We start from the raw sequence: 22,827 nt of genomic DNA on the forward strand, positions 1-22,827 counted from the left end.
CAATTTTTTCTGGCTACGCAGCCAAAGCTACAAAGCTAAAATGCATCAGCTCACTACGCAGCAGAATATAGTCCCTTCCTAAATTTTGCGGATCGTGCTGTGGAATATCATACCATTTCAGAAATATTCACTTTATTTTTATATCATGATTGTACTACAACAGAAGCTTGTAAAACATTGGTGTCGACCGTGCAGTGCATTTTTAAATCTGTGCAGTTCGCCGAAAAATGGGATGGTTGCGCCATCTGTCGGGAAACTCCCAAAGAGTGCGTCAGCTGCTTCTGCTGCGACTACCTGCCGGTTTCTGTACACTTTTGCAATGCATTTGTTTTGGCAACACATGCAGGGCCTGATATTCATTAACCGTAAAGTTACGTTCACTTAGGCCTTAATTATTCTGAAGAAAATTATACCTACATTGTGATCGCTCAAAAACTGCAATATCAAGCAAAGCTTGAACTGAAACCGAAATAGTAACTGAGTCCAGATATCCCAGAGCCACATTTTGTAGTAACACCGGGATGGAAGCTCCGCCTTTGTAGCCTTGGCTGTATATCCAGGCCAGTAAAAATTGTCTGGGAGTATAGAGTCACTGCTGAACGGTAATTCGAGATTGTCAGCAAAGCTGCTGTAAGAACTGCTTGAAGGAGCACCTCTTTTTCTCTGAACATTACACCCATGTGAATTCTTTATGTTTAGCAATGTTATAATAAAAGCTGTTGCCAGGCTTAAAGTATGTGTGAGAGGCACATAATGTGGTCTTTCCTTGATGACTACCGCCCCCTAAGGTTGAAAAGTTTTAACCAACTCACTTGACGACGATAACACCGCTCTGGTGGCGTAAGCAGCACAACAGCGGCCGGACGAGTGGGACTCGTCATTGGTGATATTGGTACAAACTCCTATGACGATTATAGCTTGGTGTTTGTGGTAAACGAATTAATCCCACTTTCAATGTGGTTAGACTTTAAGTTCCATGTTATGTAGACACCTAGCATTTAATTGCTTGCTTTCAACAGGCTTCTGCTACATTTTTGTAGCAATTGATAACTTGTGGCTCCACAGGCATCTGATGTTTATTATCAATGGGAAATTTTCCTTAGGCAAACTTTTTTGTACACATCCTTGCATTGGGGCAGACAGTTGGATCGCTGCTCTTCCAGCCAACATATTTTCCCCTGTTGTAATCCTTCAGCCATTTGTAGAGAGGTTCAAAGTACTCCAGCAGTGGGCCAGCATCCATTTCCCTTGTTCTTCCTTTGGTTAGCATGGCCAGGGCTTCGGGCCATGGTTTGGAATATCCGAGCTCCATTACATCCCTGCAAAAAAGAAAGCATTGTTTACTTTAGTGTACAGCTCTAGTGCACAGTTCATATCTGGCTGCAACAATAATTACTCAAAATGATGTGTAAGCATGCTGTTAATAGAATTTTTAAAGAAGGAAGTAGCATTACGCCACAAAGATTGCTTGTAGGATAGGTACCTTACACATTAACAAAATTGCTTATCACATTCAAACGCAGTTTCATTATGCTTTGCAAAAAGTTTCATGGAAGTCTATTGTGAAATAATTTCACGCATTAGATTGTAGGGTTGTCATGTCTCATATCAAGTTTAGCAAAGGTTGACAGTTATTACTAGCAACTTAACTATCCGGCTGATAGAAATACTGTCTGGTGTGCTGCGAGATGACTTTTCTTTTTTTTTTTTCTTTTCGTTTTTTTTTTCACCGTATATGCAAAAGGAGTCTTCAAGCATACCCAAACAATTTTCCAGCTTCTTTTGACTGGTAGAAGTCGCATTTGTATAGTGGGCCCGTGTGGTTCGCTTCTTCACAAAGTGCCTTGTAGAATTGGAACTGCAAGACAATGCTTGCAAAATACCTGCATTGAGGAAATCAAGGTTAGCTTTATTCTGTCATGAGCACGAGTATGTTGCATAGAAAGCTTACCTTATATAAGGTACATTTGCAGATATATGGTACTTTGAAGGTGGATCAAAATCGTCTGGTGCACGTGCAATACCAGGACAGATGCCTTGGTAATTCCTCCTGAAATTTGAACCTGGAGTTAATTCTAATTCTTCATCTAATATATAGGAATAGAAACTTCTAAGTGGGTACCAAAAGTCGAGTCAAGGGTTTGAAGCTCAGAGAGTCCTATAGTTGCTCTGTATATACTTATAGATACTTCGTAGACTTCGTTGTATATTTCACAGTTGAGCATTTAATCAGTATTCATTTTAAGCATGAGAGGCTAGCTCTTATGCTAGTTTCAGTACACAGATGGTCGAAATTTCTGGCGTCCTCCACTACGGCATATTTCATAGCCTGAGCCGCTTTGGATTGTTAAACCCCACAAACTAAACCAAACCTATGTGGTATGCGAAAATTGGCCTGTGAAATGAGCTACGGCACATCTTGCTTTAATTGTTTCTGTGCCTTTTTCTTTCTTGCTCTTACTTATGAAAATTTGGTGCTGTGCTCTGTTTCAACTTGATTGAAAGCACAATTCAATAGTTTTTGGTTACTCATCTCATACCCTACTCTTTTGATTAGTATATAATAGCGCTATAGGCATTGGTCTAAGAAGGGACATGGAGGAGATTCTTTGTGATTTAGCAAGCATTTGAAGAGCTTTAAGAGGTAGAAAACTTGCAAGATGAGAGAATGAAATTGAATGCGAGTGGACAAAAAATGAGAAAATTAAGTTTGGCGGGACACCTGATATTTATAGAATATGTTAGTGGTATCCTACACTGAGACAGTTGATAGAACGGTTACAGAAACTAAGCAAAATTAGTATCAGTGACTTCGGCGGGGTGGTGAGGTTGACTAGTGGTTGCAGCTTGTGGCAAACAAGTGTAATTGCATGTCACTTCAGGATAGCTATGTTCTGCAATGGGTTAATTGGCTTATGGTGATAAACAGCCTCATGTGGCTAATTTTTCAAGCCTTTACTACTCACAGCAGTGTCCACCAAGCCTTGTTGTATTCTTCTGGCTTGTAGTTACCCTTAAATACATTCCACCTCCAAAGGTCAAAAATGTAGACAGAAGGGATGATGGCCACTTTGTCCATAGCAATACTGTGCAGATAGTTGATGTCTGTTTCTGGAATACAGATTTGTGGCAAGATTCTCATCATGCCATGTTGAAGCATTTTTTCATCTTTATAACCGTATATTGTCTTGAGACTGCGGACCCTTCTTTTTACTTGGTTATAAGTTACATACATGCACTTACTGCACTAATGCTGGTCATCCACAACTGCTTATTCGTGGTAACAGGCAACCCTAGGTGCTCCAGAGTTGTGGTTTTTTACAGTTTGAAATATAGCTGGTATGTTCAGCGTTTTTGAAACATTCCCGCATCAACAAAAAGCTGCACTTTCAACATCACATGGTGCTCACAGTGGTTGGAAAATGAGCACATTTTTTTTTTTTTTGCTTTTTTATGAGCACTTATGGGAGAACATGTACCTATTATTCGCAACACACTCCTTCCTTCAAAAATGGAGCTTGGTCTAATTTGTGTGTGAAAGTTATGTAGCATTCCATGAGGGGGTCATTACCTTTCTCTTACACTTTCCCATCATCTTTATTGCATGTGAATTGCGGCTTGTCTTGCAACAGTGGTACATGATAGAAATGATAATGGCACGCTAGTTTTTAATAATACATGTATAATGCAAAATTAGCTATACAGCATACAAAGCTGCAAATGTTTCATTTCTTTATGAAGCACATAATTATGCTTGCCTTACCTACTCACACAACAACCACCTTATCAGTGTCTAAGCTACAGAGACCAATTTAAACAAAACAGTAGGCATTTACCACAGTACATATGCCCAAAGTTTTCCTTGGAATAAGGGTGTGTCACTGGTCTCATTGTGACTGTGACGTTCAACCCTATAAATTAAACCAAACCAAACCTCGAAAGTATCAAGTGCCAACCAAATTTTGAAACAAAGCAAATATGTTTTATGCATGCTATAGAGCAGTTTTATCGATCAGCTGGCACAGGATACTTTTCTACTATGAATATTCTCGTTTAGGCGGGTTTTGTCAAACTGTGCATTTCAAGTAGCCGCATTGAGTTTGTAGATCTATTTGATTACACTTTGGTGAACTCAATCATCCTGACAATTTGATTTATGAAGTGTTTCTGAACAAAACTTAGTGGTTTGCTGTTCGCTGTTATACCTTCATCCTCGATCCGTTCTTTCAGTAGGCCAACTGCTTTCAGGTGTTTTGGTGTGGCCACAGAGAGTGCGATTGTATCTCCAATAGCTTCATGGAAACCTAAGTTAGAGAAAGGGAAGCTCTGTTATAGACAAATGCATCCAAGAGTCCACAATATTTAGCACGGGACACTTTGCTATGTCATTAGGCTTGACACCAAAGCTCATCAAGAAAATCAGCAACCAGTTATATTGTGTTATATACTGTAATCATTGTTATAGCATTTATCTCGAAGTTCAGTGATAGTAAAATAATTTTAATATGATTGCACATGCTTTGAATAATACATTTTGAATCATGCCTGGTTTCACATTAATGCTTTAGGCCAGCAGATATCGTAAAGGTAAATAAGAGCATTGCATTGCTCTTGGAGTGCAGCTGTGTTATATATTAAGGTAGTAACCAAAAGCATGCTCACCAGGGTTTGCCCCTGTCCTGAAGAAGACTGGCTGTTTGGCATACTTGAGGAAGTATTCTACATGACCCATTTCGTGGTGCACAGTAAGCAGGTCATCCATCTTCACTTGAGTGCATTCCTTGATCCTGGATAACAAAGCAAATGAGCAAATAAAAAAGCAATGTCAAAATTTAAAGCAAACGCACATGCTCCCACAGCTTATGAGTCTAAAAAAAAATGAAAGGACATTGAGGATTTCTCATCCTAAACTTGCGAAAAACTTTTGACAACAACCAGGCTAACGTGTTTGGGTACCATGCCTATCAAAGTTTGTCTGTCTGTCTGTCTGTCTCTGTGTGTGTGTGTGTGTGTGTGTGTGTGTGTGTGTGTGTGTGTGTGTGTGTGTGTGTGTGTGTGTGTGTGTGTGTGTGTGTGTGTGTGTGTGTGTGTGTGTGTGTGCGTGCGTGCGCGTGCGTGCGTGCGTGCGTGCGTGCGTGTGTGTGTGCGTGTGTGTGTGTGTGTGTGTGTGTGTGTGTGTGTGTGTGTGTGTGTGTGTGTGTGTGTGTGTGTGTGTGTGTTTTGGATATAATACTAGTTGAGGACATGCTTTGCACTGTTCTACGAGGCTCCTCCTCCTTGCTACGCAAAGCGTGACCGCGCTGCTGTGCGAAAGTGCTCAACCTTCTGGTGATATTAAACGCAGGCCTTTTCTCAGTTCATAACTTCTCAACACTCTGCACGACTGGGGTGAAGTGCTATCGCAATCGCATTCTTTTTCACATTCTCTAGGCTGAGGACGGTGATGAGAACTATGGATATTTTTGTCCTCTAGTTCAGTCCTTTCTTTTTCCTTCTGGTTCACCGATTGGGCGCCTACCTGACGTCGTTGTCGGCGTAGAAGTCCCACGCTGAGGCGTGGCACACAATCTTCCTGTCTGTTGGCTTGGTCAGCACCGACCGCTCCCAGAACGTTTTGGGCATCGGTGGGAGTCCCAGGGAGGTGAAGAACTCCTCCGAGAGCTTGAACATGTCTAGGACGGTCATATTCTGCATTGCAAAAAAAAAAACCGCGGTGCCCGCCGAGCGCGGTTATGATTTCACCATTTTCTCGATGATTTTGTCATTTACAAAAGTCATGCAGATTTGTCTGAGAGTTAAATACTCAAAAGAATCCTGACTAAAGCAGTGATAAAACTGCTGCTTCCTTTGAGCAAAACTGCAACAAACGGCAGATGCTGCTGTGAAATTCATTTTTTGCTTGCTTTCGCACCATGTCTGCGCCAAGTCGCTGTAGAATTGTGACAACAGCGAAACCGAAACTAAGGGTTATGCTCGAGCTCCTGAGGCCTGGTGGCCATGTTCTTTTTTTAATCCGTTAGTCTGCGTCCCCTCGTTGTGGACTGATGTGTCACAGCCGTAACTTCATTGTCAAGGAAGGCTGAGAGCCCAGGACATATGACTTCGTATATCAGGAGTAACATTATGCTCTTTCAAAATTTTGCTGCGCGCACATGCTTTGGAAATAACGAAAACCTTGTGAAGGGAGGGCAGTCTCGCGAGGCTGTTGGTAGTACACACCAGACTTACTAAGTGCAGTGGACTGCGTCGTGCAGCGACCAATCGACGGATAGCAGTGAACACTACGGGTGGTGCCATGACATGATTCGTCGTGGTGTGGCGCAGATTAAACAAATTAAAGCAGTTTAAACTATTCAATGACGAGAGCTCCACATAGCAGCGGATACACAGCGCAGGCTGCACCACATGAAACGTTCTCCTCGCCACTGTTTGAGCGAAAAACACTCGGCAAATTTATAGGGTGACGACCCACAGCCCGCACCTCTCCTTGGCACCATTAACGCATCCGTGAAGAAGGCACATTGGTACCACTGCTCATTCCATAGCTAGTCGGATACAGGTCAAGAAAAAAGCGGCATCCAGCTATCAAAGGACCCGCCTCAAACCAATAGCTGCTGAGCTATACCATGATGTCACGGCCGACCGCCTTGCACCTACGAGTAGAGCTTGGAACGTGGTTTCTTCGAGTGAGTCCATGCTGGCAAATAGTTCCTAAATGCTTCGGGAGTTCCAGCAGAAATGCATACCTTTACTCAGTTCGATCGATAGTTGTTTGCTCATCAGAGTACAACAGGTAAAGCGACGCATTCTGATGGTGAATTTCAGCGCTGTCGAGTTTTCACGAAACCGCTTCGCTGTTCTGCGCTTCACTGCACCGCTGGCGACACCGACCAGCGCCTGCACCGACGGAGGGACGCGGCACCGGGAGGCGGCTATATTTTGGTAAAAGTTCGCGAGCCCGTGAGCGCGGAAGAACACGTTTTTCTGTTTGTTTGTTTGTTTTTTGTTTTCTTCTTTTGCCGTGTGCACCGCGACGTCACACATTCGAAGCGATGCCACTGGCTAGAGGGAGGGGGGGGGGGGGGGGTCCTTTGAGGGCTGTTTGCCGCTTTCTTCTTGACCTGTATCCGACTGCAGCGCTCGAATAGTTTTCGATCACGACGGCTAGTGGCACACATTGAAACTGAGCTATGGTGGTGCGCGCAAGCTGCAGCGATATTGTCGCACGGTGGGGACAACTCCGTGGACAACAGACGAGTACGCTGGTATACGCAGTATATCGTCTATCAAAACCTAGAAAGTGAGTAATTTGAGCCACATTGAACAGGAAAACGCGAATGACAAACAAAAAAAGAAGTTCCGCTTAATTTAGTACAGGCGAGAGTTATTGCTAATAGGGTGATACAGCCAGGCTGTCCCTAAGCGTAAGTATAACAAACTCGCTATTTAACGCGAAACCACACTGTATTACGGTGTAGTTTCGTTTTCATGTCTGATTCCTTCTGTTCTATGCGCTTGCCCAAATGCGGCAGTAGAGCTGTATTGTCAGTTGCAACAAAATTCACGCGGAGCGCAAGCTCGCCTAGCTGCATTAAGAAAAAATTTCTTGAACTATCTGACCGACGCCCCTGTGAAAATGCGTTTAACCTTTTCCATGGTTCTGACTGGCGTATACGACCACCGGAACCATTTAAGGCAGCGCGAAATATCACTTGCAGAATTTTAACTGTATAAGCATGACGCTCATTCCACTCGAGCATTGCTGATATGACGGCCGAAGAGGTATCCGCAGAGGTGACTGCACTGATTGCTATTGAATGTACCCATAGCGGGGCTTACAGTGCGGCGGAGCCAATGCTCGAGCACTAAGGAGGCAGTGCGATATAGGGCTGCATTCATTGCAAACTGCCAGCAACGCGCTGCTTCGTGCTACTGCGATGGAAATCTAGCTCGTGGATACCATTGTCTGAGCCGAACTCAAAAATAAATAAATAAATAAATGATGCCTAAATTTAGTTGCAATCATATAATCGCTTTTTGTTGTTAATTTCGTTGTTTCACAGTGTATTTTTTATCTTGAATAAAAATGTTAGTTTTGTCGATAAACTCATTTTACAATTACCAATTTAGGCCGCTAAAGTAAATAAGTAAATAACACAAGAGAGTAACTAGTCATTACCCACCCCACCCCTTTAGAAATCTACTTCACCTTGGAGGAATCCCCTCAGAAGATTTGACTGACACTTCTTTAAGCCTGCATTACGTTTTAAGTTTCTCTTTTCTTTTTTTCTTGTGTATTATGAAGATACGAATTTGCATGATCGAAACGCTGAATTTTTGTCATGAGGCATCTTTTTTTTTTTTCTTTTCAAAAGCTAGAACATCTGTTCAAGGTGCTGTTTTTTGTTTTTTGTTTTTCTTGTTTTTCTTTTTCCTTTTTTTTTTTTGCTACAAAACCAGAAATTGGCGCCACAAATCGGGGTTCGATCTACTGCAAAAGCTGCTTCAAGCAGTATGTCAGTTTTACTACTGCTTAAGGCACTTCGACTTCTATATATACATTCCGGTTTTGGTGCCCGGGACTACTGGAGCATCGCTGTGCAGTGGGAGGCCGCTTATTGTTTTTTTTTTTTTTTTTTTTCATTAATACCTTGCATTTGTTCCTCCTGAAAGTCATATGGTTTTAATTCGGCTATGTTAGAGGGCTCTGGGCACGTTTATAATTACGCATTATTCAGCGCCGCCCTCTTCATTTGGCGCAAGTAGAGCTTTCTTGAGCACGACTTTTTGATTGTGACACAGCTCAGGAATATCGTAAAAGCTGGTGTGGACACATTGATGCCATCTGCTTAATTTTTCATTGCGAGGCAGAAACCTAACGCTTAATAAGGGAGTAATTAGTAGTAGTAAGTGTTTTTATTATTATAAAATAAAGTAAAAATAATAAAGGAAAGAAAAAGATTTTTTGCCTGCCCCGGTATCTGCATGCTATCGAAATGAGCTGAAGCACCTGAACTGGGGCGGCGGAAATAAAGGGATAGTAAGGAGACAGGTAGGGGAAATCAAAAAGGTGAGCGACAGAGAGAAAGGACAGTTTAGATTAAAAGGTAAAGGAGTATAATACAATATTGTACATGGAGTAATTACTCCCTTATTACAAATCCACTCCACCCTGGATGTTTCCCATAAATATTCGACCAAATCTTGCTCTTAGAGTTTGTCTTGCGCTTGCACCAAGATTTTATGACTGCCATAAAAAGTTAATCGGATGAAATTTCTTTTACAATGGTAGAGAACTGTTAGCACACCATGGGAGATCATTTATGAGTTGGGGCAGTCTTACCATATGCGAAAAAAATTTCTGGATATGCGCCGTGCCAGCGCAAGAATGCGCAAGAATGCAAGAATGCGCACTACACGACGAAAAGAAATAAGAGGTAGTAGGTCTGAAACAAGGTCTGAAGGTTACCCATTTTCAACAGACGTAGTATCTTAAGTTCGCCAAATTCCTTCCTATGCAACTTCCCCTTCAAGGAGGCAGTCGCAAAGCTGAAGTGTGTGAAAGGCGATGCTACAAATAATCTGAGGAGGAACTTTCTCGGGGTGGTCGCCATTAGAAAAAAAAAAAGCATACTATAGCGCTCAAGGCCCCGTTCCCCGTAAAATGCGGCGTCGGCGTTGTCGGAAAGCGTCAACTTTGTACGCCAAAAAATTACGGCTATGGCTCTGGCAGCTGCTACCTGCCAGCTGCCGTTAGGGCAGCTGCCAACAGAGCGCGTGACGTCACGCAACCACGTGACATGGCCGATTCGACAAGGGTTGCCAATTTGGATCTTTCAGTTCAGATGGGAAGGCGAAGGAAATCGAACGCCCCAAGACTTTGAATTCAGAGTCAGACATTCATGCTATACCCCTGGGCCACGCAGGCACGTTCAAGCGGCCTGATTAAAGTCGAGATTAGAGGTTTGGTTTATGAGGTTTAACGTCCCAAAGCGGCTCAGGCTATAAAAGACGCCCTAGTGGAGGGCTCCGGAAATTTCGACCACCTGGGGTTATTCAACGTGCGTGCACTGAAATCGCACAGCACACGGGCGCCTTGCTTTTCGCCTCCATCGAAAAGCGGCCGCCGAGGCCGGGATTCGATCCGGCATCCTTGGGCGCAGTAGTTGAGCGCCCTATAGCCTCTAACCACCCTAATCGGCGGGGCTAAGGCGGGGATTTATATATATCTAGTGGTCTTTAACATAATGTGGTAGCCTGCGGCAGTGTGCTGATGAATTTGTGTGGGTTATTAGAGGCACAAAATAAAAAGAGATTAATTTGCCTTTGGCAGAGTGCATGGATACGTGAGAGGAATCCACAAGGGAAGCCGCCGATGGATGCGGAGTTTAAGTGACCCCTCAATTTTTTTTTCTCTTCCTTCATAACCGAACTTGCAGAAACGAAATTGATAAAGCATGCACGCCTAGATGATAGCCACATAATACCATTTCTTGTGTGAACACCGAGACGAACACCACGAGCGCTTGTGGTGTTCGTCTCTCGTCTCTTGTGTCCTCGTCTTTTGCTGCGCTATAGTGTATTGGAATCATGTACCAACAAGCCAAAAAAACCACGCTACTGAACTATAAACCAGCAAAGCGGAACTGACAGTCTGAAAGGAAAAGCGAACATATTTTAATTTTCAACTGCGAGCCCTTATCGCACGTGTCGATCAATAGCTGCCGTTTATATCGTTCTCGCCTTTGCATGTTAAACACTGGAATATCTTCAGTTCGAGCTTGCCTAACTGTACCCCCCCCCTCCCCCTCCGTTTATTCGCACTAACACATTAGTCTTGTCAACATCGAAATATCAAAGTTCGTCTTGCTAATAAGCATCCGTGCCTGGTTGCAATTACTGCACATTCGACGTATTAGTATAGACAAATACTTACCTTTTCCTTCATGGCACCTGTGACGTCAATCGCCGGTTTGTCGGGGTAAGGCTGGGTTATTTCGGTTATTGCGCTCCACTCTTGGGAGTGGATGTGACCTGTGCAAAGAATGACATGCAATTTCACCAGCTTCCAGGGGCATGTCAGAACAGTATTCGAGAGTATCGATCGCTGTTCGCATTATGTAGCCTGTATGATCCCAAAGCTAAGGCAGAAGGAGCATTTAATGAGGCGGCTTGAGGACGTTCTGCTGTGTTGTGAGCATTTGCAAAAAAGCCGCTGAAAAACACTGAGAGGTGATAGAACTGTACATTACAGGGCGTCATCGGCCAAGTCGCTGCTGATATATGGTGACGGAGTTCTGAATTTTTCAGCGTACTGCTTGTTTTTCTTTTCTTTTTTTTTTTTTAATATCTTACAATAATGACTTTCTAATGAAGAGCGGCGAAAAACAAGCAGACTGTTGTGACGACGTTTATGGGTAGCGTTTCCCAAGTAAACATTGCCGTTAATGTAGTACATAAAATTGACTTCTAGGAATGTCACTTCCTGGAGACGTGTGCCTTTAAGCTACGCTATATCTGCTGTAAGATAAAAGTGGTTTAGACTTATCCTGCATACAGCAGGATAAGTCATCAGTGAGCAACCCCCCCCCCCCCCCCCTTAAAAAGAAAATGAAAACAAAGCTTCCATCGTGTTTAAAACCACAGTAATAAGCCACACTACCTTCGTGTACCGCCTCTAAAAGACCGGGGAAGAGGGTGGGGTCACTGGAGTAATAGAAGTGAAAGTGGTTCATTCACAGGCTCGCATTTCAGTTCTGGAAAAAAATAGAATCGCTTCGGCCTGTCAGGAATCGAGGCACTTTTGTAACCGACCGTGCTGTACAAACTGAGGAATGGAGCGCATCAATAGCTAACGTCATAAGCGAAAGCGAAATGCTAGAGGGATGCACGGAATACCGACAAGCTTAACTTTATCGAGTAGCGGTTGTAAGTAAATGTCAGTACGTGCTCGAAGGCCCCGCCCAGATTGGAGCGGCTTGACGACACCTTTTCTGTCTATCTTCCATCCATGTTGGGCTGGCTTGTAGTGGGGGAACCGTTATGAATCAGGTATGACAAGATTTCGTTTGCCAAGGACCCGCTAAAAATGACATGTTTCAATCGCAGCAGCCGTTGTCATAATCATCAGTATTGCGGTCATCGTCTCGTACCTCGGTCGGCGAACTTACCAAGCAGGTGAGCTGGAATGGGTCCGTCCTCGCTGACCATTTCCTTGCCGTATATTTCTCGCAGCCTACACCTCACGTACGCGTGCAGCTCCTTGTAGAGCGGCTCCAGCTGCTCCCAGATCCTCGCCATGTTGTCCTCGAGGCCGTCGTACTCGTACACGTCTTGCCACAGCCCACTGGCGTCCTCGAAGCCTGCAACGAGGGGGTATCGGGAGAAGCGTGTTCTTGAAAGTACTGCACGTACACCTGTCTTTCGCTTTCAGACCAAGCCACCACTTGAGTACCATACTCCTTCGAGAGGTTTACGTCAGTGATAGTTGTACTGCGTCTTTATCCTTTGATGCTTGAAATCTGGCTCGCCTATTAGCGTAAACAGTGCGACGTCATCAGCTCGCTTATAGCCTCCAGTGCAGGAACAAAAAGAAACGTCTATCCAGTTAGCATTGTCCTACGTCAGCTGCGGTCATTCTGTGGCCGCAATTCCCTTGACCTCGCTTCCTTATTTGGCTCTTTGCTGTTCCCTGTTAAATTTGCCCCCTATTGCAATCCTCTGACGGTCGGGCCACAGGCTGAACGCGTGTTCTCAACGAATGAATAGGCTGTGCACAACGCGGACTCTGCAAAGTGCGCGAATTTTCTTGTTATGCTAACATAGTTCATGGGGTTGATAAAAACAAAAGTAATGCCGAGATTTTTTGTTACCGTAACACTGACCTGCAGTGTGCAAGAAAGGTTTGTGTACCGTCAGTGCAGTCGGAAAAACTACTTCCGCGAGGCCGAGACGCGCAGCCCGTATATGCCAGGTGTACTACAGTGTTCGCGCGCGGAAGTTTAGACCCTGTTCCTCTGTTTAAGGCTCACGAAGAAATTTCTTGTACTTCTTCATACATATACTTTAGTGTACGAGTGTGCAGACCACTGGCGCTGCTTGGCGGCTTGTTGTTCAAAGGTGGAACAAAAGTCTCACCGTTCAGTCGAGCCGCTTCGTTCATGAGCTCAACGTAGCGCATGAACTTCTGCTTCATGGGCTTCCCTGAAACCTTTCGCCATTCGTTCCACACGTGCAGAAGCTCATCGTAATTCCTAGAGTCCATGAGGATGTTCTTTATCTCTATAATGGCAGGTGCACGAAGAGGAAAAGAAAACGAGGTGAGGTGGCATCATTATTACAATCGGACAGAATATTGACAAGATTACAGCAAAGTTAACTGCGAAGGAGCAGCTGCAGCCATGTTGCTACAAGGAGAATGATTATACGCACCTGGTTCCAAAGACAAGTTACATTCGTCAGGTGTGTTAGTTTTGCGGAAATAAGGGCAAATTTTTGCCGAAGCATGGTTTTCTTGCATGTCGGCAATTAACTTCACGAGCTGTAAGAAAAAAAAAATCGAAATAAGGCAGAAAAATATCTGTACATAATAAACACGGACTCGTTACGAAGCTGCTAGCCTTTTGAAAGCAAAACTTTCATGTATATGCAGCATTATTTACCTCCTCACTCGTATTTAGAGTACGCTACTGCAGTGGCGAACAAAAGCTGAACGCAGACTGAGTAAGGGTGATACAGAGGATGTTTTATACGAATTTACCTCATTTTGTTTGTCCTCATCCAGAATGGCGGTCCCAAGCACTGACAGTTTTTCAAATATTCTCCTCGTCACCGGGTCTTTGAAAGCGGTCCACTTGAACTTGGTGATGTTTTTCCAAACTTCTTTATCGAGCTTATGAGATTCTAAGGTCACCTCCACCTAAGGACAAAAATGTAACGTGGTATGAATGAACAGTCTTTTCGAAGAGCTGTTCATGTCAGGAAAGCAAACACTGCATTTAAAGGTTCTTACCACTTCATTGTAAAAAAAAAAAAAAAAAAAAAATGGATGCATTATCTACAAAAGTTGGTTCGGATGAAAGCGCGGAAAAAACGAAGGTTATGAAGGTAATGATCATTTCTACAGCCCACAAAGTTTGCATCGATCGGCAAACAGATAGCGTCTGCCATGTGAATTATGAAAAGTGCAGCGAGTAGTCTGTAGACGTAGAGTGCCTGTGCTTTTGTACAATATTAGTACGGTGCAATACATGCATTCTCCGTAATGACATATGTACAATACTTCGTCTTATCCGGATAAGTGACAGTCCCTGCAGGTTTCTCTTTCGCATGTGGAAGTCATTCATCTTCGTGGTACACAGAGGCAGGACTACTGAATGAACCGTGATGTGAAATCGCAAGTTCTGTCATATCATGCCTTTACTTGACAACCCACACGTTTACTTACCGGACGTCCCCCGAAGCAAAATATTCGCTACCTCGAACAATACCGGCCGGTAGACGCTATGCGTGACCACTGGCTCACAGCAAAACGTTACTGGGGAAACCTGTACACTGCTATAACGGATACTGTAGAGCTTGAGAATGGAGAATTCGCCCGAATTTTAACCTTTCGTCCTCTAGCTCGCTATTTTATTTCATCGCACACATCACTCTTGTTACGTATTGCTCTCTCACTTTCGTGCTTGCATCTGGCCATCTATTGGTCAACCGTTGTGTTCTGCTCTATTGGGCTGCTTTTGTACCTTTGATTTAGCACAAACTCGAGTGCGTATGGCACCGGGAGAAACATAAGGAGGTGGCCGGGCAGTTGCACGAAAACAATTACCTGGTCTAAGGAGCAGCGCGTTCAGTTGAGCTAGGCCGTAGACTTCAGCTGGGATGAAAATGGATAAATCTGTATGCACCGGATGTTTAAGTTAATGCTTTTAGGTGCCTGATAACTTTAATTGCAGCGTTGGTGCCAAGTTTACAAGCCACAGTGTCTGCTAACGAAATTTGTAGTCGGGCTAAACTTACGGCGCCTCCGAAACTGCCATGGGCATCGCGGGTGAGGATGAGCCTTATCCTCATTATCTAGAGATGTTTATTTCATCAATTTCCCTACTGAATTGCTGAACAGCAGACTATTTGGCCTGGGAGCTTCTCTGTACCTAAGACATTCCCCGGTTTCGACACGAAGCACAGTGGCAAAAGAAGAAGCAGAATGTCAGTGCTATGAGATGCACTGACTTGAGTCAACAGTCAACTGCTGGCAAGTTTCCTTTCGTGATTTCAAGCTGCCTTCAACGTTCAAGGAAGTACTTTGGGACACACTCTCAGTAAGGTGATTTATTATTTCTAATCTACATTGCGGGGCTATGTGTTCAATGAAATATCTAATAAATCATATCTCGCACCATTAGTTCTACATTCGACAGAACAGTATTTGAGGGCCACTTGTTGAATAAACACAGGAGTGGCGATCTCAAGGAACTTGGCGAGGTACTTGTCTCGAGCTCTTGGCAAAGGTTGTGGTGGTTGTGCCTGAGATATTGTGGTATAAAATAATTTCTGACTGTGGTCAGTGTAGTCGGCAGGGAGCACCCGCTTTGTATGCGGGATATGCGGGGTTCGCCCTTGTGTAGCTGGACCCACTATGTCCGTGTCAACTTTCCCCTGACCTCATTCATGTTCGACATCTGGGGTCCAACTGTGGAAATTGGGTCTTTGACCGCACCTGGGTTTAATCTAAAAGCTCGTTAGCCGTGATGCTTTTCTGTCAAGTTATCCTTGCATCATTACTTGCTGTCGATTAGGTGTGCGGGAAATTTGCCCTCGAAGTCGTCCCTAGTTCTAACGACACTCACAGATTTCGTCATGTGCCGCCAAGAGCCACAATCCGCAATTACAGTATGTAGGTGATGGCTGACTGTGTACACTCGTAACATCTGCACAGCTGAGTGCCATCGAAGCCAGACGACCAAATCTTATACTCACGCTCTTGTTCTTGTTGTACTCCGTGAGGTTGTTAGCGTAGCTCCAGTCGGCCAGGACAACCCTGTTCCACATGTCCGTGACGATGTAGTTCACGTAGCAGGCGTACGACTTGGCCCTTTCTTCGTCCTCGATGTCGCCTTCCACGGGAGCCCTGGATGCGGCCCGAGCCCCAGGCACCACCGAGACCAGGACCAGCAGGAGCCATGGCAGGAGGAGGGTCCATCGAGGAGGCGGCGACATCTCTCTTCGCTGCTGGTGGTGCGGGAGGCCTCAACAGCGGCCACGGTTCCTGCTGTCCGAAACGGAAACGGCACTGCCGCTTTATATAAAGGCTCGCCGCAACTCTCGAGAAGCAGATAGTTCGACCTTCAACCGGTTCCTCCCTGGTTCATTCGCCCCGAGCTTGAGAGCGCTCCGTTCATCTGATGCAGTTTGTGTGACTGTCGCAAGAAAAAAAAAGAAGACCGAGCAGCCGATAGCGACAGGAAGTATTCTGAGCCATTGCGCGGGCGTGGGACGCTGAGGAAAGAAAAGAGAGCTGGTTGCCCCCGATAGCGGTGTGTTGATCACCTCGATCGTAAGAGAGGCCATATCCGAATACGAGCTCTTGCGACCGGACGGTTGCCTCCCTGAGTGCCCTGTATAGTTCTGTTCTTCATGTAGTATACCGCTTGAAAAGCACAAGACCGTCTCGACCATTCGTCTCGACCGTTAAGTGCCTTAAACTTTGGAGCAATAACTGTTTCGCAGCGGTTAACGAATTCTCAACGTCTATCTTCTACCTGAACTCCCAGTCTTGTTTTTTCAAATAACATTCGTAGCAGCTGGGTTGGAGCGCTAATATTTTTGGGAAAGAACCTGTAGAGCAGAGCGCTTATTGGTTGGGCTAGTAGAACATACGCTGTTTATGTATTGTAAATGAGGTCTCTAGTGTTGAAGGATGATGGGTGAATTCAATATTTTATAGATTGTCTGAACTCATCAGAACATCTTACAGATCATCATCAGAACATCTTAGGGGAGACAGAGTGAATGATAGCACACGAACCTTTCATTGCAGGAGCAGGGTTCAGGTGGTTTACATCATGGATGACATTCTTAACGGCTGGATAATCTGTGGAGAGCTTAACCGCCTAACAAGGAATCGACAGAGCGACACGCAGAAACATACGGAACAGCTGTCGAAGATTTCGACGCAAATAAGACGGCTTGCATCTCTTGCGCACTTAACAATAGTCTGTCATGAACAGACGGCATCCTTTTCGCATTTCAAAGACAAGCCTCTTTCCTCCATTCACGGCTTGCATTTCGAAGACAAGTCTCCTCCCTCCCCCTTCGCAATTTTGCCTTGGTTTGTTACTTCTCTTCAAAGCGCAATAAAACAGCTGGACTGCTCCTAGTGAGTACCTCCTATCGACTCCTTGCGCTCAGAGAAGCATGACTGCAAGGAAATGCGTGTGGTTAATGTACTGATAAATGGAAGTGCTTTCAAATTTATGCACTGCTTTGCTCGGTTTTCTTTATACTTGACATCACCACCAATTTTTACGTTCCCTTTTTCTTATGTTTATAAATGTATTCTGCACGTCCGTCACATGTTGCGGGGCTTGATGGAAATAAGGAGTTTTAGTCTGGTACTATATGTTATCGAGTTTGAAGATTCATTATCTTTTTAAACCGACGGAAGCCGTTGTAGCTATAAAGACACGGTCAGTAAATATAATAACATAGCTAATGTTTCGGAATACTCTTGTTAGCGAACACGAATAAAACTCAAGCGTTGGCAAAATTATAACCAGGCAGCTGAATAGTGTGTTTAATACACGCAATAACTTAATTTTATCGCTGTTTCCCACGTAACCTGAACAGATATATGTTGTCTCATTATAAGTGCGGGAATTGAACGGCGCGCCATTAAATCTCCAACAATACGCCAAAGCTGAAAAGGGAAATTCTCTTCCACAAGTCATTTTACGCAAAAGAATGTTGGCGGTTTTGCATAAAAAGCATTGGGATTGCAGGGGGAGCTGGTCGCTATATCACTATGTCTAACAGCAAATTGGCATAAATGGAGTGAGTAGGGTAAACTTAAAGGCTGGCAAAAAAAAGAAATGCTCATATTAAACGTCCGCATATATTACGGTGACACGGACTAGTGCTGAAGCTGTTAATTTGAGATGCACGTGGCCGTAACGGCAGAACGGCTTGACTTACCTTTACTGACAAGTGCGACTCTTCCACCGTGGCTTTCGCGTCGTACGGAGGCGAAACACTAGAAACAACTCGGGGCAAGAATTCCCTTCGGTGTAAGCGACCCGTCGTAATAGCCCGACCACATCGCAATTGTTTATCGGTGCGACGATGAGCTGAGCCAAAGCTGGAAGTCTACGTGGACCGCATACCACTCGAGGAATCACGTCGGCGCCCGGTTTCGGTTCTTTTAACGACGCCGCGGCACCGCGCATCTCCAAGGTCCTCTTTTATATCACGTGGCTTCTACACCCTCGTTGCATTGCGTGCGTGCCCGCTTCGAGATACGGGACAGGACGTGGATGTCGCGAAAAGCCTCGCGGTTTTGTTGCTGCTTTTTCGCTCCTTTCTCGCGAGAAGAATAAAATTATTTCCGCTATCTCACAACGAAATACATGCACCGTCTCCGTGTGCGGCCCACTGTTGATAGAAAAAAAAAAAGAAGATAATTGCGCAAATACAAACTCGTGATGCTGTTTGTTAGACTATGGGGATAATACTACAGGCCGGTCACCGGTAAATGCGCGCTGATGGTTTTAATTTTTGGAAAACTTACCAGTATTGTAACCAACAGTTTTTTTTTTTTTTCTTTTTACCCATGGTGGATCGAAATTGCGGAACGAAGTGCTTAATTGTAGCTCGTATATCTGTGAGGTGGCAAGAGTTTTGAAAAATATATAGGTCGCAGGGAGCACTGACTATGTTTTACATGACCGCTAATAATTTGATTTCCTCTCAACTGTGGCTCTTTTATTAATTTTTATTGTATGCATGACGCAGCGAAATGAGGCACGACCGTAACTTCTTTAATTATTAAGCTTTTATACTGTTCGGTGCTCAAAACATGTGGTTCTCTGTATTTGTGAACCATAAGTAAATATTCCCTGCAAAATGTATACAAAAGTTCATACGTGCAACGGTATATTGATTTCCAGCGTTGCTGAGATATTTCATTTTTGCTCCCGTCTTGTGTCTAATACTGCAAGTGACCAAATGGCTGACCATATTTCATTCCTTAGAAAAGGTTGGATGTAATGTGAGCAAGAAATAAAACGGGAACAGCGAAAATAGGACTTACATGATGGGGACTCAATTCTAGTGCACGATAACCCGAAGAAAGCTTCTTGGAAGTGTTAATGCATCTCATCTGTATTTATTCTCTAGCGGGAGTCTTTTTTTTTTTGTCTGTATTTGAATGTTACGCGTTTCATTGGTACTTATTCTTTCATTCATACTCTATTTTTTCCTGAAAAAACTGGCCGGCCTACTGGGCTAAAAGCTAAAAAGCAGCATGACGGGGCCCAGGAGGCCGTTACAAGGCAGTGTTGCTAGGAGCAAAACTTCATAAACATTTACAGCAGTACATATCACATACTCAGGAAATCAATAGTAGCAGTTTAATTTGATAGTACCTGGCAGTGCTTTCGTACCATGTCGAAGGGAAGTTCCACTGCAGTGATCAGAACTCGATTTACGACTGTCAAGTTTTCGTATGTCTTCAGTCGAGCAATCTATCACTGAAGCCCACAAGGATACTCTTGAAGCCTGGCATTGATGATATTCCTTGCAGCGCTAAAAAACCCGTTATTATGAGATTCTACTATCGAATTAGCTCTGCGCCCTCAAATCCTTACGTGTTACGCTCAGCGTCAGGCAACCTAATCTCAGCCTGCTTGGCGTTTTCGCTTCGTCAATTCAATTAACACATTTTCGTTGTCCTATATTTGCATTGGCTAACTGCCAACATCGACAAAGTTACAAGATTTACAAAAAAGCGAAGTCGAGGCGCGTCATACAGTGCGTACGGCATTCAATTGCCCTTTTTATTGGTCGCGCGTTGCCTTCACTCTGGATCCTTTCGCTCTCTTGTGCGTCCTTATTTTCAGTCTTCGCTCATTTTCATGAGCTTCCTGTCAAAATATATTTGGCTGGTGCGTTGCCGCGCTTCAGACGGTACGTTTACCTGAAGACATTATCCTTCCACCCATCCCTGTTACTTTCAGTCGCTGTGATAATGACGTCTTGAGCCATTGTAGGTGTTCAGGGAGAGGATAAAAGTCACCCGTCGTTATACCTTCACTATAGTCGACCCCTTACGGAGTCCATATGATGGACAAAATTCTCGCAATATATTATAGTCGCTTTCAAACCTTCGGCGGCAAACATCACCTCGAAAAGAAGTGCAGGCCAAGGACGAATATACTAAGATCGAGGCACGTGGTCGTAGCGGGAATGCACGATAGCGCAACACGCACGACGGCACATTAGGGCCGACAGGAGACGCTCGGAAGAACGAGGCGAGAAACTATGTGCTACCGCATCTCCACATTGGTTGCGTTAGTTCGCCTCCAATCGACACAACACCGACAGCAGCTGCTAACTATGGGCAGTGGTACGCAGCGTGCGTGTTAGTATTCCGCTGCACTATGCACAGAACCAGTTTTTAATATTTGACAATACTAAACAAGTCAGGGGCATCGAAACTCTTGAGCTTTTAATTTTGTCTGATGAAGAAAGTTTTTATTCGGACATATGTTTATGCTACCGGAAAAGCCTTAACTGCGGGCTACTTTCTGTGGCGGAGGGATTGCGTGCGTCGCCTACTGCAGACATTAGTTGTATACGACCACAGACAAAAACGAACCCTTATATTCAGCTGCACAGACGTCGGAACAATCACAATCAGAGCCGTTCAGCAACCCACCTTTGACTGCGCGGGTGAAGAGAGAACGTCATGCATGGTAGAAAGACTTTGTAGTTCGGCTCTGATCTGCCAAACTCGAATACGGAAATAAAGAATGTATAAAAACGACGAGTGAAGGAGCTCTGTATAGAAATCGCGCACGAGACTGTGAACGGGCTAGTGTGCCCGTATTCCGAACAAACTGTACCCACATCTCGACTAATCGCATTTTCCGCTTTTTTCTAGACATTGAGTACACTGCGTACACACAGCAAGCAACAAGATGTTGGAACGCAGACCGGTGTACAAAATGTTTGCAGATCATCTATTAACTACCCGAGTTCATTCTCGTAAGTGCGGAGATATTGTTTCTCTAAAACCTGAACTGTTATGTCGTGCCACAACACGCCTGCTTCCAGAATATGTGAAAAAGAAAATCAAGTGACTTCAGGATGTTTATACGGCAGGTTTTCGAGCCAGAATCTCGTTGGAAAGTTTATCTGTGTTCCTATATTTCTGATCTTTCAATGTAGGTGTTTTAAGCTAACATAGTTCCTTGATGCGTCGAATAAATTTTATTCCCAGTGCATCACTGTTCTCCCTCAATTTCCAGCTTCGCAGCCAAAAGAGTCCCCTCCACGAACCCAACCCGCAATTCATTCGTTCTTTGACTGTTTTTAATCACTTGTCAAATAATTCAGCTTAAAACAATAACGTGGAGCTTTTGAAAGCCTGGACAGGTCCTTCTTTGGGACGAAAGAGCTGACGGGAACCGCTGTACGCCACTAATAGCGTCCGCACATTCCAAAGAGCGTATCACTCATGTGCACAAATATCACAAGATCACGCAAGGCGCACGCTCTCCAGCGCCTCTCCCTGAATAACATTCAAATTGAACTAAACTTTCAACCAAGACATATGACTCCAAAGCCAACGCCTCACATCGCTTACTCCGAAGAAATAGCCGGCCTATATATTGTGCAGAAAAAAAAATTACGGTACAGACAAGAAATATTCAGTGCAGCTGGGGCAGAGGTGGAGCGTTAACTGCATGTTCGTCCACGTTACACTGTTGTAAAATCGTCGATCCAAAATGAGGCAAGCAGAATTTTCTCCGTGTAGGTTTTGCTGTTTACGCAATAAATTAGGTTAAATCTGCCGCATGAATGCAAAAACCATATTTGCCTTATTCGTGGTTAAGCGAACTCGCGTAAAAAGGCCTTATAGCGGAGGTTTTAATTATGACACCTCTTAAAACAATAAGGTCTCCAAAGGCAAGGACAAGTGGTACTTGTTACATTACGCAGATTTAAAGGTTAAGCGGCATGCCACATGTGCTCCACTACGGTTAAGAAACAAACCCCATCGCCAATATCATGTTTCTGGAAAGGACTGTACGCCGTGTACGCCATGAATACGGAGTTCGCTCGCAACAACACGTGTGGTCTCATTTGTTAATTGGGTGCGAACAGAAATGCTTACGCAAAAACATGCCCGAAAAAAAAATCTCCCATGCAAGCCCTGTAATGAATTTCGGTAATAATAAAAAAGACCGTATGTAATAACGACACCTCCTCACCTATATGCTCGTCAGAACAAAGCGAAGGAACCTTGTACTTCGATAAACGCGCTTAGAGGGCTGCACTAGCTGCTCCTCACCAGCGGGAGTCCGTCCGATTACGCGCGAGACGAATTTGGCACATACCCCGCGATCTCGTTTGCTGGCTATTCTTCCGAGCGTCGCGCAATAGATTGTGCACTCGGCGCAATTAAAGCAGGGCCATTTCTTTCTTTGCCGCATAGAATAAAGGTCCCTGACGTAAAACAGTGTGCGTACGGTGCGACGCCCGGTCACGGCCAAGGCCCACGCTTTTTTGAAAAGGCCGAGGCTTCATAATAGTGTGCGCACGCACCCA

At 44.4% G+C, this 22,827-nt stretch overlaps 1 protein-coding gene across 2 annotated transcripts; it reads right to left on the reverse strand.

Moving 5' to 3' along the window:
* Positions 1-1,058: 1,058 nt before the first annotated feature.
* On the reverse strand, positions 1,059-18,475 carry LOC146186594 (angiotensin-converting enzyme-like). 2 transcript variants are annotated; one of them, XM_084607316.1, is made up of 14 exons: positions 18,193-18,475; positions 15,979-16,267; positions 13,760-13,918; positions 13,432-13,540; positions 13,138-13,281; positions 12,171-12,362; positions 10,937-11,034; positions 5,519-5,688; positions 4,663-4,787; positions 4,206-4,304; positions 2,967-3,111; positions 1,952-2,050; positions 1,761-1,883; positions 1,059-1,319 (listed from the first exon to the last, which is right to left on the reverse strand). In XM_084607316.1, exons 2-14 carry the CDS (start codon positions 16,216-16,218, stop codon positions 1,100-1,102), a joined length of 1,923 nt encoding a protein of 640 aa, XP_084463442.1. In that variant the 5' UTR covers positions 16,219-16,267; positions 18,193-18,475; the 3' UTR covers positions 1,059-1,099. The 2 variants fall into 2 exon arrangements, with proteins under 2 accessions (XP_084463442.1, XP_084463441.1); XM_084607315.1 differs by having other exon boundaries at positions 15,979-16,270.
* Positions 18,476-22,827: the final 4,352 nt, after the last annotated feature.

Source organism: Amblyomma maculatum, chromosome 6 (genome assembly GCF_055883805.1).
Source record: "Amblyomma maculatum isolate TAMU_Amacu chromosome 6, ASM5588380v1, whole genome shotgun sequence".
NCBI classification, from domain to species: Eukaryota; Metazoa; Arthropoda; class Arachnida; order Ixodida; family Ixodidae; genus Amblyomma; species Amblyomma maculatum.

Coding starts and splice junctions, on each gene's coding strand:
- LOC146186594 (XM_084607316.1), bottom strand. CDS start 16,218: ATGTCGCCGCCTCCTCGATGGACCCTCCTCCTGCCATGGCTCCTGCTG. Junction 13,919..15,978: donor AGTACAACAAGAACAAGAGC/GTGAGTATAAGA, acceptor TTTTGTCCTTAG/GTGGAGGTGACCTTAGAATC. Junction 12,363..13,137: donor CGAAGCGGCTCGACTGAACG/GTGAGACTTTTG, acceptor CCCTCGTTGCAG/GCTTCGAGGACGCCAGTGGG.